General features: G+C 40.6%; 1 protein-coding gene across 2 annotated transcripts in view; it reads right to left on the reverse strand.

Annotated features, from left to right (window-relative positions):
• The window catches only part of LOC134540001 (spermatogenesis-associated protein 31H1-like), a 58,886-nt gene that overhangs the window by 11,792 nt on the left and 32,085 nt on the right, over nt 1-15,009 (reverse strand). For both annotated transcript variants that reach the window (XM_063382415.1, XM_063382416.1), the window contains exons 4-5: nt 13,178-14,599; nt 2,250-2,408 (exon numbers count right to left, since the gene is read on the reverse strand). In XM_063382415.1, coding sequence (XP_063238485.1) covers nt 2,250-2,408; nt 13,178-14,508 — 1,490 coding nt within the window. In that variant the 5' untranslated portion in view covers nt 14,509-14,599. The remainder of the gene's footprint in view (nt 1-2,249; nt 2,409-13,177; nt 14,600-15,009) is intronic.

Raw genomic sequence — 15,009 nt, forward strand, 5'->3', positions numbered from 1 at the left:
CAGCCTACGTTGTATCCCGATACGTACTTGGTGGAGAAGATTATAAAACGAAGAAATGGACGGTCCTACGTCAAGTGGTGGGGCTTTCCACCTCGCTTTAATTCGTGGGTGGCTGATGCGGAAATCGAGAAATCCACAAGACTTTAGTAATTTGTCTGTGTATTTTTTTTTGTACTTGTAGTAGTGTAGTATGTATGTAATAAAAGTTTTTTTAAAAGAACTTGTGGTGTTTTTATTTTCTCAAACCTTACACTTTAGTGATACTTTTTTTAAAATATTAAAGTTGTTTTGTATCGGCCAGGGATCGAACCAAGGATCTTAGTCGATCTAATCAATCATTATATGGATTACAAATTTATTTAATGAATTTTGAACATGGTTTATGGAAATTATTATTTTTTTTTACATAAATTAAACATTATTGCATCGGTCGGGTATCGAACCAAAGACGGGGAACCATCGAATCAATATGTAAATTAATGAGTGATTTATTTAATGAATTTTGGAATTTTTCCCGAATTTCTAGCTAAATAATTACGGATTTTCAAGATGGCGTCCAAATTTCAAGATGGCGGGTGTCACAGTTATAAATGATTACTGCACTCTAGCGGATAAGAACTAAACTAACATGGTGTCAGCGCACTCTAGTGGCCGAAAACAAAATGGTGGTCTCCAGCAACGAAGACAAGATGGCGGACATGACGTCATACTAGGTGACGATATATATGCTTTAAGAAAAGTGGTGGGAGTCAGTCTGCCTGCAGACACCATTAAGGAAGGAGCCTGTCGCCATTTTTAATTTTTTTTTTGCACTCGTCGGGTTTGAACCGTGGACTCCGAACTCCGTGTCGTTAATGTATATTTTTAATAAATATTTTATTAAAATTTTATTATTTGATTTTTTTTATAATTTTTTAAAAAAATTTCGTTAAAATCGGATAATAAATAAAAAAGTTAAAGATGGCGACGGTAACGGAAATTGCAACAGTGACGTCATCATCCAATATGGCGGAAAACACATCGCCGGAATTTTCTAGAACACAATGACGTCATCCAAAATGGCGGATCCAAGATGGCAGATCCAAAATGGCCGCCGTGATCTACTTGTCCCGTTACGTTATGTCCCGTTACGCGGTGTCCCGTTACACTCATCCAAGATGGCCGCCGTGACGTTACATATGGACGTGACGTCTGAATCCAAGATGACGGTCGGCACAATCCTCCTCCTCACCCTGGACCCTGTCCCAGGTCCGTCATTCCTATACTACTAACGGTTACTAAATTTTTTATTATCACCCCAAACGTTCTTGTATGTCTTTGCAGGTGCATCACTATATCATTATCGGTATCTAAGGAAGAACTGGGACACAAAAATCTTTACAAGAGAGCTATTGAGAAACTTTAATTTTATCTTTCACATAACTTGAGCTAACTTTACTATATTTATTAGCAGGAACAAATGCTGAATATAATTTCGCCAGAAGGAGGTAGGGGGTTTAGATAGAACCTCTTTGAGTAATGTTTGCTTTCTAATTATGGTCTGTTATTGGTGAAAATTATTGAGCAGTTAATATTAATTAGGATTTTTGTGAGAGGGATGTATCTCCATATATTTTCCCTCGTGCCTACGCACTAGATTAGTAGTAAACTACAAATATCAGCTGCACGTCTGTAAGCAAGAAATAAAAATAACCCATAATTTTTTAGTGGAGGCACATTTAAATCACTTGTAAACCTGTTAAAGGCTCCGCCTACCCGGGCACACATACTGTGCGCAGAGCTTTAGGAAAAACAACGCGATTTCAAAACTACTCAAGATATCCGGGTGGGGTCTGCTTACGAAAAGCATTTAAGAGTTCGCTGAGGGCCGAAAAGTACTTTTGATTTCGGATTAATTTTTTAAACTGTATTTTTTATAAGAGTTATAATGGCTAAAACGTATGTTTTCAGAGTTATTTTTAGGCGTAAAACAATTGGTACAGATTCAAGGGACTTAAGGGACTTGCATTACACCTTTATCTTCCTTTCTCCGCAATATAATGTTACGGTCACCGCTTAAATTTCACAATTGTCCTGTGACGACGAGAAGACTGCGCGCCAGTTCAGAGGAAACACCGCGCTAGAAGCACCAACGAGCGTCGCGCTCATCATCCCACCTCGCTAACACACATACACCCCTGACGAGGCGGACCCCTTAAAGTTTGCTTGTAATTTCAAGTTAGTGACTGGGAACACGTGCAAGCTCGTACCCGTGCGAAGCGGACCCCTGGTGTGCCAGCACCAGCACGTCGACTCCCTGCGAGTCGGCGGCCGCCTGCAGTACCTCGTCCCCTGGAGGGAACTGCAGGCTGCGGAGGTCGTTCAGATACCGCTCCAGCTTGGCTTGCTGGCTCGCCAGCCCCGAGTACCTGCACACACGGGCCGAGGACTGCAGTCCGCTTTACGCTCGTGTTGCCTTGTTGTGGACAGATTGTGTACTTAAAAAAAAAAATATTTTTGACGTGACGTCTAATAAATCGATGAACGCCGGCTGCACGCACGAAAATGTGTCCCGTTACGCACATTGTGCCGTTACGCTGTGTGTCGTTACGCTCATTGTCCCGTTACGCTCATTGTACGCTTGCGTCGCATCTATCATTTCATCAATATTTGGTTATGACGTTGTCACGTTAAACTATCGTCCGTAAACCGACTTTACAGACAACCAATTTTTTTTCTTATGTTGAATAATTTTGAAAATAATTATTTTTATGTATATTTAAAATGATATTATTTCTTTTCAACTATACAAATGTAATTACTAGTTCACAGGAGGAACTATTTGTAGCAGTCGGTTGCAGTTAAAAAGCAGGTATTTAATAACTATGTCATACGGTCAAACAGAGATAAAAACGATGTGAAAAATTTTTAAGTGACAAAAACTATTGAATCCAAAATGGCGTCTCGGAGTAACATTTCCTTAGGAGTAAGAATGGAATAGTTTCACATCCAGGCACACTCAGCCACCCACTCCTGACAGTCGCGACGGGCTTACAACCGTCGGCCTTGAACTTCCCATGGTCATGGGCAACCTCAATGGGAGGTTCAAGACATGTCTATGCTATGCTTGAGTTGGCTAGGGACTTAGGCGAAGTTACTCAACCTGGTCTCTTTCCTACTAAAAGGCAGACACATTAAAGCGTATCTGGACAAGGTGACGACTCATTCTCAGGTTGTAAATGGTGCCCGACGTTAGGATACTACTGCTGGCAACGCTCGAAATTCATGTCACCACCGCAGGAAGTTTATTGCTAGGCATCAGCGTCCATGATCAGGTCAGTTTCAGAAGTAAATTTGTTGTAGATAACCCGAGGGAAGGTCGTGTCTTGGTTCTTTCCTGGATCATCCAGAAAAATGCCACAATTAAGGAGCGTAAGGGGAAGTTGCATGTTAGTACAATAAGTTTCTGTAACCTGTAATATTGTTACGAACGTGAGCAAGGCCGTGACACGTGCAGTTGTAGAGCTGGCTGGCGGCTGCCGCAACATGTTATGCGCCGTGCGCGCCTGAAAGATAACAAGGATAGTCACCTTCCCCCCTCCTTCCCACCACTCCCAGCGCGGCGTCTGCCTTTGAAACGTAACTGACACCGGACAGCTGCGGAGATACGCGAGCCGCCGACACGTGTTTCGAGAGATTTCTGCCGTCGGGTCGGCACGGAATTACGTGACTGGCCCCAGCCGCGCTCGGGATTTCTGGAAGGTTTCTGGGCCTATATATGTGCCCGGGACGCCGGCCTTGAGAGAGTGTGTAGAGAGAGTTCAGGTGGAAGCTTTCCCGTGGCGGAGTTTCCGGGGTGATAGTGCCGTGGGTGCGGCAGAGTGGCGAAGTCCTTGGACGAAGGTTCCAGGGAAGAGAGTGAGTGAGTGAAGTCGGGAGTTTTCCCGCGGTGGAGTTCCGAGCGAAGTTCCGAGCAAGGTGTCGAGCGGATGCTCGGCGAAGTCAAGTGCGTCGGCGGCGAAGGAGTCCCGCGGCGGAGATCCACGAGGGGTGCTGCGGCGAGAGTTGCGCCAGAGGTGCGGCCCAGAGAGGTGTGCGGTGTGTAAGAACCGAGTGAAAAGGAAAGCAACATTATTTTTAAGTGCAATTGATTATTTGCCATTTTGGAGGCTTATTTGTAAGTGACATAAGTAGTGGCTATCAATAAAACTGTGTGTGTAATAAAATCTTTAATTGGACTATCCTTTACGAACTCGCGGTAAATCGTAACAATAACTAAGCCACCTCCACCCCTCCCCAACTGGAAGCTCATCTCATTTGGCTGACCTCCACACTAGCATGCCTCCTGAGCATAATACTTCATCGAGGTGGTCCTGTATCAGCAGGTACAGGTGTCTGCTGCAGCCTACCTGTTATGTTGCACAGCCAATATTTAGCATAACATTGATACAGTACCACACACACACCTCATTAATACATGGGTTTTGGACCTCAAGAACTCAGATATTCATGAAAACTGACAGAGAATATGAGGAATGGTGTTTTGGTAATATGTTAGAGTCCACATAATTGCCAGACATGCCAACAAGAAGGATGGCTTTGTTAACTTGATCAAACACTACCCTTACCATCCCTTCTTATTATCATAGCAACTGCCATAGCTAATTTGGAGAATACTCAAAAAATTCTCTTACATGACGTCCAAAATGAATATATATTCCAAACTTTCAAGACCTGGCTGAAATCAGTTAACAGTTCTGTGGAATGTCATTTGGACTCATGGATGTTCCAGCCACTCTTCAAACCATATTAGTAAGAGTTTACGATGACTAAATTGCACAATTTGCCACCAAATACTTATGTACTGTGATTATATGATCATGAAAATGGGAACAGGACACACAAATATGGACAATGTTTCTCGATCATGAGGCTGCATAAGGGCTTACTAGGTTGAGATAATTCGTACTGAACTTTGCCACTCTCATTAAAACACCACTGCATTGCTACAAGATCAAACATATATGTAAAAAAATGCCAATGAATTTTCTTTTCAAATGAATAAACTGTTGCATTTAAAATGTTTTTTAATTTTCTGACTTCAGCTTAGTTTACACATGTGTGTGCAAATAATGGCTCACAGGAGGACAGCCTCTAACAGCTGGATTATGAAGGAGAAAAAAAGATCATTTAATAGGGTATCATAAATTTCGGGCCAGTAGTTGTGCTCGTGGTTGATGAGGGCACTCGAGTGATAATGGTCCTCCTCGGTAAATGGTTCTTCAACACTCAGCATGTATAGACAGTGTCTGCTTTGGCTCGATTCCATATAGCAGCACAGATAACACAGGGCTACAAAAAAATTTTGATTTTGATTTTATGAAAGTGACTTATCTTTATGTTCTTGGGTGTGCTGAAACCGAAAATAAATCAGTAGTTTTTCTCCATCACGTACAGTTTTTTTTTAAAACCATATTACATAATAGCAGTTGTATAGCATGCATGCATACATACATATATGAATAAATTCACTTGTGTCAGATTGTGTTTGTTTATGATTATTATAAATTTAATTGAGTAGTCCAGTTCCAAAACTCGCCTTGTCCTCTTTCACTGGAACAGAGCAAATCGAGAAAAACTGATATGCAAAGAGGTTGTGACATAGCCAACACACAGTAGGTATGAATCATTTCAAAAATTGAATTGAAATATGTTTCTTAAGGTCTTTGAAATGTAACAGTATACACAAATATTAAAACTGTTAAAATAAATTGGACAAGACGAGTTTTGGAGCAATACTTTGGACAAGGTGAATTTTGGAACAGTATATAATACAAAATGAATTTTTTCGTAAGGAAAACCAGTAACCAACTCTTTGATTACATCTCGTATTTTAATAATGATACAAAATACATTTTTTTAACAAAAAATAATATTTTTTCTAGTGCATATTAAGATCCTACACTGACTGAAGTTTCTCCTTATTTTCTCAATATTGTCAACTAAAAAATATGTTGAACTATTTTAAAACATCATACTCTCAAATCTTCATCCACCATTGGTTCATCATCATCCTCTTCATGCACAGTTATGTATTGTCTGGCAATAACATCTCTATAAAATGCCAAACTTGCATTCTCCTTCCATTTAGACCCATAGTGCTTCGACAGTAGCTTATTCACATCATTGGCTTTGGCAGCATTTGGGTGGAGTCCTAGTGGAACTATTACTGGGTTAATTTGTTGGAAACACTTGCCACGTCTGCAAATACCTTTACTTTCCATAAGGTCAGTTCAGTAATTGGGTTCCCCTCGAACAAGTACTTTACTTTCTTTTGATTTCTTCAAAATGAACCGCTTCGTGTTACAAAATTTGAAGTGCCATGAACTGGTAGGTCGCACAACTTCTGCAATAGCTGATTTCCAATCGTAGAAAGCAAAACCAGCATTGCCAGGCTTGATTACAGTTCCGAACTCTCCAAATATATCAAAATATTATTGGGGTGACACTATCACTTCCTTTGCTTTTACCCGCTTTTCAATACGACCAAAAACACGGTCTGCTGGCAGGAATGAGTGTCCAGGTACGGGGAAAATGATGTGTACTTCCTTGATGTGTTGTGGTGCTTCACACTTTAACCATTTTGATACCATACCTACCATCATACTATTTTTATTTTGGCCTCCGCAGCCGTCAGCAAAAAGCCTTATAGTTGTTATTGTGTAATCGATTCCAGTATTCTGCAAGTAGTGGTGAACACATGATGAAATTTCATTAGAGCCTTTGTGTGTATCAAGTTCTGTCCATGTGTAAATAAACGCGTTTGTTCTGTTTTAGACGATCCTTGACAAACAGTAAAATTATACACATAGAATTGTCTGCTAAAATAGGCACTTTGATCTGGTACCTTTGGTAGTACCATATTTTTTTGGCAATCAAAAGAAAATGTGATGGTATTATCATGATTTACTTTCAACATATCATAGAAAGCTTTCGAACGGAGTTTGTGAACCCTAAATTCGACTCTCAACCCTTGTTTCACATGCTCATTGTTTTCAGTTTTATTTTACCTTCAAGTTCAATGCAACGAGAGCACTTATCTGTAGCTGGACTACGACAGCTGACATTGTAATCATTGTCAAAATTTTTTTACAACAATTAATAATACTTATATACAGTTATACCAAAATATGAATATGTTTATGTGATTATAAAAAAATAGTTTTTACCTTCTAAAACAATGTTACATTAGACTTTATATTATGTGGACATAACCACTTTTGATTAATGCAGTTAGTTTGTCCATGGCTGCTTATAGGACAAGGCGACTTTTGAAACAGTTTTTATATATATGGACAAGGAGAGTTTTGTAACACAAAACCTTGTGGACAAGAAGAGTTTTGGAACAGTACCTGGTTTTCAAATTGTGTCTGTTATTAGACATGGGAAGTTGGGGAACGTGTTATAATGCTATCTATTGCGCACTTATAAAAGCTGCACAAAACAATAAATAACTCAATTTTCCTTGGTGATGGACAAGGCGAGTTTTGGAACTGGACTACTCAATTGATAAATTAAATTATAAATAAGGGAGTAAACAATGAAATAAATATTAATAAACATAAATAAAAAATAAGATGGTGTATTTCGTTAACTTGTAACTAAAAGTGTATGTTTTTTTACGTAAATGCTGCTAATTAAAATGAATGAAAAAAATGATATATAAAAAAGTGTCAAAAATAGTTTTTACACTTGTAACTACTAGTGTTTGTTTGTCATTAAATGTTTTCTACATTTCATTACACTTTCGCAGTGGGTGGTGCAGGCCTGAAGCTCCAGGCACAACCTGTACAGACAGGAATGTACTTATCTGTCCTCATCAGTCAGTGCTGGAAGCTAAACCGGTTTAAACTTGTTATATCTGGACTTTGGAGCCCATGTGGCTGCTCATTCTCACAGTCAGCCAGTCGAGTTGTGTTAGTGAAGTGAATACACGTAGTTGCGTGCAAATGGTTACAAAAGTTTGTGCGTTTCAAACTGTAATTGTCGCAGATGTCTCATCGTCGTTGTGTTACCAGTCCAGACTACTTCTGTTTTATCTGTGGTGAGTACACAATCAAGAAATACCAACGAAATATAAACTATTTCGTCAATAAGGTATATTATGCATATTTCGGGTTGAGAATAGGTGATCAAGATAAAGTGTGGGCTCCTCACAAAGTATGCCATAGCTGCATAGAAAAACTTCGCTTGTGGTACAAACAATTCGCTAAGTCTCTCAATCAAGCAGGTGCATGTTTCAAGTACTTATGCTCCGTGTTTCCTGGTTTAAGTGACGCCAAACTGAAAGAAGGGATCTTTGTAGGTCCAGACATCAGAAAACCTTTCGCAGATGCCCAATTTGTTCTGACCATGGATGAGATGGAGAAGGAAGCCTGGAATTGTTTCAAGGAGGTTGTAGAGAAGTTCCTCGGTAACGTGAAGGATCCGAACTACAGAAGTATCGTGGAATTCATGTTGCATGCGTTTTAACAACAAGGTTGCAGAATGAGTCTAAAGATTCACTTCTTACACTCGCATGTGAACTATTTTCCGCAAAACTCCTGCGCGATCTGCATAACATGTTTCACTGCCCAGGAGTCGATAAAGCCATATAAGACACATATATCTGTCGCCAATATTAGTAGAGCAACTAATGGTGTTAAGCAGCTTCGTCTGCAAAAACTGCTAGATTTACTCTTCACAATTTCTACCTATTGATATTATTGGCCATTAACACTGCACAACATAGGGCAAGGGCTTCCTCCCAGTGGTGACCCGCTGATGAACTTGTTCACTAGATTGTATTTTCTGTTTGATATGGGACAATTTCTAATATGCTGGACATAGAGATGTTTCTCCAATAATGATAATAATTTTTGAATTATATCCACATATGTATCACACCCCTCCACCCAATTCTCTGGTGAGTTTTGGACACTGACTGTGACGACTGGAGATTCGACCATCTCCCTTTTCCTTATTGAAAGCCACAGGCCAAACCTAAAGATTGAGACAACAATGTAATTAATGCTAAAGTTACTTGATTGAAGTCCATTCCGATTAAAACACAGACTTTTCAAATTATGTATATTGCCTGCAGTAACATACTAACACTGTCATTCTTCCGCAGATCTGCTGCAAGTCGACCACCCAGCCTTACCAAGCTACCACTGTGTAGCTGCAATAAATGCCAAAGAGACTGAACCAGTCCCACTACAACTATACCTCACCCCTAAGACGACACAAACCAACCAGTCACCTCCCATTTTTGAGCCATAAAATATGTGTGAATGAATTAACCCTCTCAACTGGAAAACTATACAGGTGTGTAGGCTTAACTCGAGAGCTTATAATTCCACATGGACTCTCCACCTTCATTATTTGAGTGCGATTTGTGTGGATGGCTAATATCAACCATGGCAATTTATGGCTTAACAGGGGATCTCCATAAACCTATATGTTGGCAAATCTAACTCCACACCAGTGGGGGCAGATTGTGAAGAGGTACCCAAGTACAGCAACAATGTATCCAGGCAAGTGCCTGGTATCATTTTTGCTACATCGTCACTACATCTTTGGTATCATCGTTACTACCACATACATAGTTCGCTAGTGGAATACTTCCTGTTTCACCCAAGGTTTAACTAACTGAATGACAGATGTGGATCTCAAAGCACCTATCAAGAGTATGGGTATGCACAAGAATTCTTATGGTGCTGAATGGCCTGACTGTCCCTCAACTTCCTACTCTGGCATCACTTGCTAGGATGGAGGATCAGGGAAACAATGTAGATGCAATGCCAGTGGTGTGGCAGCCAAACGATGGGTGCGACCATGCTGGCCCATTGACTTTTGTTTGGGATGGCCTACTGACCTGAATCCGACAGTATCACAGTCACAGAACAAGTAGACCCAGAAGACACATTTGAAAATTACCAACTACGATACATCCACAAACACAGCTCTGGAAAAAAAAAACATTGGCATACTGCCACCATAACCTTGTTTGATGTCCTGACACTTCCTGACAAAGACAATAAATTCGTCAATTATTGATTTTAACAAGTTACAACCTAATACACCAGTTATCCCAGAATTTTTATTTCAGTATCTAATAAGTTAAAAGGGATGCCAGTGGTATGGAAACTTAAGCTGACACCCTCACAGTGAAAGATATTTTTGAACCCACATTTCCCCCCATAATCACTGAAACTTGCAATATAAGAGATAACCAAACCAGATCCACTCACCTGAAAGTAACATTGTGCAAGGACAAGACCCCTATGCCATACACTCATCATGGCTGACACCAGCAACCCACTCGAATAATCAAAATGACACACTTTCCCCATTTATTTAAGGTATATTTTCAAATGCTCCAAAATTAAAGATTAAAATTGCTATTTTAGATGCATATTAATGATTATTTTTACTTTAAAAATGTAATATCTGTTTATTAAGTATTTGGTTTCAAATTATGTGCAATTTATTTTGAGTTGGATGGAAATATATTTACAAAAGTTATGGAATTTGTGGGATATAAATTTAAATGGTGGTCAAAAATGCAAAACAAGAAAATTTTTAAAGAAATATGTAACCAGAAATGCAACATCACAGATTTAAATTTGCTGGCACTAGTGAATACTGTGCAGATATAACATACACACACTAATAATAATATGACGACAGACAACTGTTATGCGGGATTGGAGTGACCCAACAAACACCTAGTTTGTTTACAAACACAGGACTGACTAAATGGTAGATGATATTTGTCAATACACGAGTGCCTAACATTACTTATCCCTGTTTGCCATAACTTTAAAATATTATCAAGGAGACTAACCTGTAATACAAATAAACAATATATGATTTTCAAAGAAATTTTAATAACATTGATGAATTTGAGGCAAAACAATAACATAACATTGAACTTATACTTGACAATGGCTAAAGTTCTCTGAGGCACAATGTGACTAGCAAAAATAATAATGTTATTGAAACTGCAGGACGTTACGAAGGGCACCCGGCTCGACAAAAGTCCAATTCACGTTCAGTCTCTATTGTTGGTATCCTACACAACACGTAGATGCCGTCTATACATTAAATAAGGGTGGGGTTTGCTCCGGGCTAAAACTCTGTCGGTAGGCTATTCCTACCCCCAGGACCTCTGGGGGGACCGCGGACAGTTACTATTAGGAGGCACAGTCTCTGCGATAACGTCTCGTAGCAGGAATCACCGTGTAAGATGAGGGGAGTTTGCAGTCCAACAATGCGCTGGCGCCGACCCAAGGCGACCGCGCCTTACCTTGCGAATGCTGCGCTGGCTCCACAGTCTCCAGACTGCGTGAAGGCTGTCCCAGAAAGTGCGTTGAGATGCACCAGTAGGAACCACACACTTTTAGTCACCAGAGCACTCACACAGGCGAAGTTCCGGCGCGCGCGAAGTCGTTTCCCGGACCGCGGACGCGTTGATGAATTCGATAATTACCGTCCCAAATGTTGATAATACCGAAAGTTCTACTTCAAGTCGCGATTTCGCAGCCCGGAATCGCGGATGGCGAAAACTCTTAAGCGAAGCGATACGTGCTCCGACTCAGTGCAGCGGACCGACTCCCCGAGAAATCGCCAGGAGGCTCTTTTATACCTCCGCCGAGCGTCCCCAGCGGCCTCTCCTATTGGCTCGTTTTTAAGTTCAGTCGGTTGCCGATTGCCGCTAATTCTCCTGGCGCTGGCGCGCATGCGCCGTCACAATAGCACTTCAAGAGTCAAATATTTACCATTGCCGCGGACCATTGTTGACTATATCCCTTCAAACACAGTTTATATTTAATTAAATAAGCCATATTGACAATATATATTTATATGTGGGCCGTGTATCGGTACAATACATTTAAAATTAGATTGTAAAAGGCATAAATTTAATGTGTGAGAAGATGCACCATCACTGCGCCATGCTGTTCAAAAGATTTTCGGGAAGCAACGATAAGCCAGGCGAAGACATTTAAAGTTAGTGAAATGCAATATCAAACAGAATTATAGTGTACAACACAATGGGTGGTTGGTTATGGTATTTTAGTCATTTGGATTTGTGCGATTAGCACAGTGTTGATGGTTCAGTAAGTATGGCGCTGCGAGAACAGATCTGATATAACATAATGTAAACAGACAAATATTTGCAGAGATAGCTGAAATTAATAAAGGTGGCATGGTGGTGTGATAAATAGCAGCAGAAGCAGTGGTAATGTATTTGTGGATGTATTTGTGTTAGTCAAGCGTACTGATTAGAGCGACTCGTGCTGTTCCATTTAGCTTAGTAGAGCCCCTAAGAGCTTATCAGGTAAAGGACAAATACATGATTTCTGTTGTAATCATTCAAAAAATATGATTATACAAATATATATGATGAAAAAAGTTTTATTATAAGTGTCTTGACTGATTCTTTATATCTTCAGTGGGACTTATATACTTAAATATTATTATGAAAACTAGACTTATTCCACATTTCTCTCTCCAAAAATACTGTTCGGAAACGAAATTCTGAAATAAATGTCCTTATTTTGACATCAAGGTATTATTATATATTTTACGTAAACAGATTTCTCTAGAATATCTTGAGCAGATTTGAATAATGTAGTTTATTTCGAAGCTTTGCACTTAGTAAGTGTAACCAGGTAACCCTTAACAAGAATGCTTTGCCAACAAATATGAACCGAATAGTAAGACTTTCACATGTTTTAACCAGCAACTGCCGGAAACTGGAAGTTCTTTTTTTATCCGCGAAGGATGATGTCCACTAGAATGCTTGTTACTATTATCTTAGGTCAACTCTAAATGTCTGCATCCCACTTATCGCCTACTTAGTGTGGAGCCGTTGAACGTCATTATATTGCAATCATGCATCCTCTCAGTTGCTACACTGGAATGCAAATATTAGTGTCACTGCTCGAAACCTGTAACATTGCAAGATTTTGTTTCCGTACATATGTTCATTAAGAAAAATTGATAGTTTTGTAATTCCTTACCAACTAATAAGTGCATGCCTCGCAAATTACAAATACTATGTCTATATCAAGATTTTTTTAAAAAAACATAAAAGATTAATGTCTCACAGGCAGAAGAACAGAATCTGGTTATGTAGTCACTATCTTTGTACCTTGGGTGGTGGCTAGCAGCCGACTTCAGGATGAGCTCCCGGTATTGGTCCCTCTGCAACCAGAGGTGCTTCAGCAGCTGCGAGCGGAGTATGATGGCGTCCGCCTTATGGAAACCAGACCCTGCGCGCGCACCTGTAAGCTGGTGCGCTAGCGCGAGGTACATGGACTCCCCGACCTGTGGCATGGGCACCGTCCTCAGCAGCGCTGTCTTCGGGTCCACGACCTCCTCTCGAGGACTATGCCACGCCTCGCAGGTGTCTCTGGCAAGCCGCTGGTCACCAGCAGTTCCCATATCCCTTGTCCTATCGGGGGATTCTTGACACCTCTCAGGGGATTGTTTACACTGTTCTGATGGGTGACACTGGTCTAAGGATTGTTTATACAATTTCAACTTTGGACCTTGCTCAGCATATTGTTGGTCCTGCTTTGGTGAGGGACTTCGCTCGGAGAATCCCTCGCATTGCTTCCATGAAGGACATGTTTTCAATGAACGACCCCGCTCTGGGGAATGTTTACATTGCTTTGGAGAGGGACTTAGCTCGGAGAGTTGATGACACTGCTCCGAAAAGAGACATTGCTTCGGCGAGGGACACTGCTTCGGTGAGGAATGCTGCTCAGGGGATCGTTTACACTGCTCTGATTGGTGACACTGGTCTAGGGATTGTTTATACAATTTCCACTTGGGACCCTGCTCAGCATATTGTTGGTCATGCTTTGGTGAGGGCCTAGGCTCAGAGAATCGCTCGCATTGCTTCCATGAAGGACACAGGTTCAATGAACGACCCCGCTCTGGGGAATGTTTACATTCCTTTGGAGAGGGACTTAGCTCGGAGAGTTGATGACACTGCTCCGAAAAGAGACATTGCTTCGGCGAGGGACACTGCTTCGGTGAGGGACGCTGCTCAGGGGATCGTTTACACTGCTCTGATGGGTGACACTGGTCTAGGGATTGTTTATACAATTTCCACTTGGGACCCTGCTCAGCATATTGTTGGTCCTGCTTTGGTGAGGGTCTATGCTCGGAGAATCGCTCGCATTGCTTCCAAGAAGGACATGGTTTCAATAAATGACCCCGCTCTGGGGAATATTTATATTCCTTTGGTGAGGGACATCGCTCGGAGAATTGATGACACTGCTCCGAAGATGAACTTTGCTTCGGCGGGGGACACTGCTTTGGTGAGGGACGCCGCTCTGGGAATTTTTGAGGCCGTTTTAATGGGCGACACCACTTGTGGGCGGTTTCGAGGACGGTGTTCTTGTCGGGAGTATTAGACGAAGTTAAAACTTTTCTCGCATCCATCACAGCAGACCTTGTATACTGAGCTTTCATAGGTGCACATTGCTTGGCTGCGGTTGCTAGTCTAGGCAGTGGTCTCTTTAACTCCAAAGGATTTCTGCAGGTGATGGGTAGTCGCTTTTTCCTGCAATAAGGAGAAAATTTGGATTTAAAAAAAGTCAAGCTATTTGTTTGAATATCCAATAGTTAGAAATATCCACAATTCCAGATGTATGCAAGGAAAGGGAGGATGACAACTGAAGTGGCTAGTCATAAACATAGCTGAAGCAAATGTTTAAGACAGCTATTTCAGGAACCTAATGTTATATTTTATGCAAAGTCAGACAATCAGATATTACATAAACAGGTAATAATAATTTAGCATGAAAATACTTTAAATATTTGAATCACCCAATTTCAGTAAAAGTTAGTAAAAATTCATTATTTGCAAATAATATCCACAAAATTGGGATTATGGTCTTTAAATCAATTGTTATATACTAAGTTTGTTGTCACGTTCTGACAGTTCAGGTTATCTTTACAATTCAGGTAGTT

Source organism: Bacillus rossius, chromosome 16 (assembly GCF_032445375.1).
Source record: "Bacillus rossius redtenbacheri isolate Brsri chromosome 16, Brsri_v3, whole genome shotgun sequence".
NCBI lineage: Eukaryota > Metazoa > Arthropoda > Insecta > Phasmatodea > Bacillidae > Bacillus > Bacillus rossius.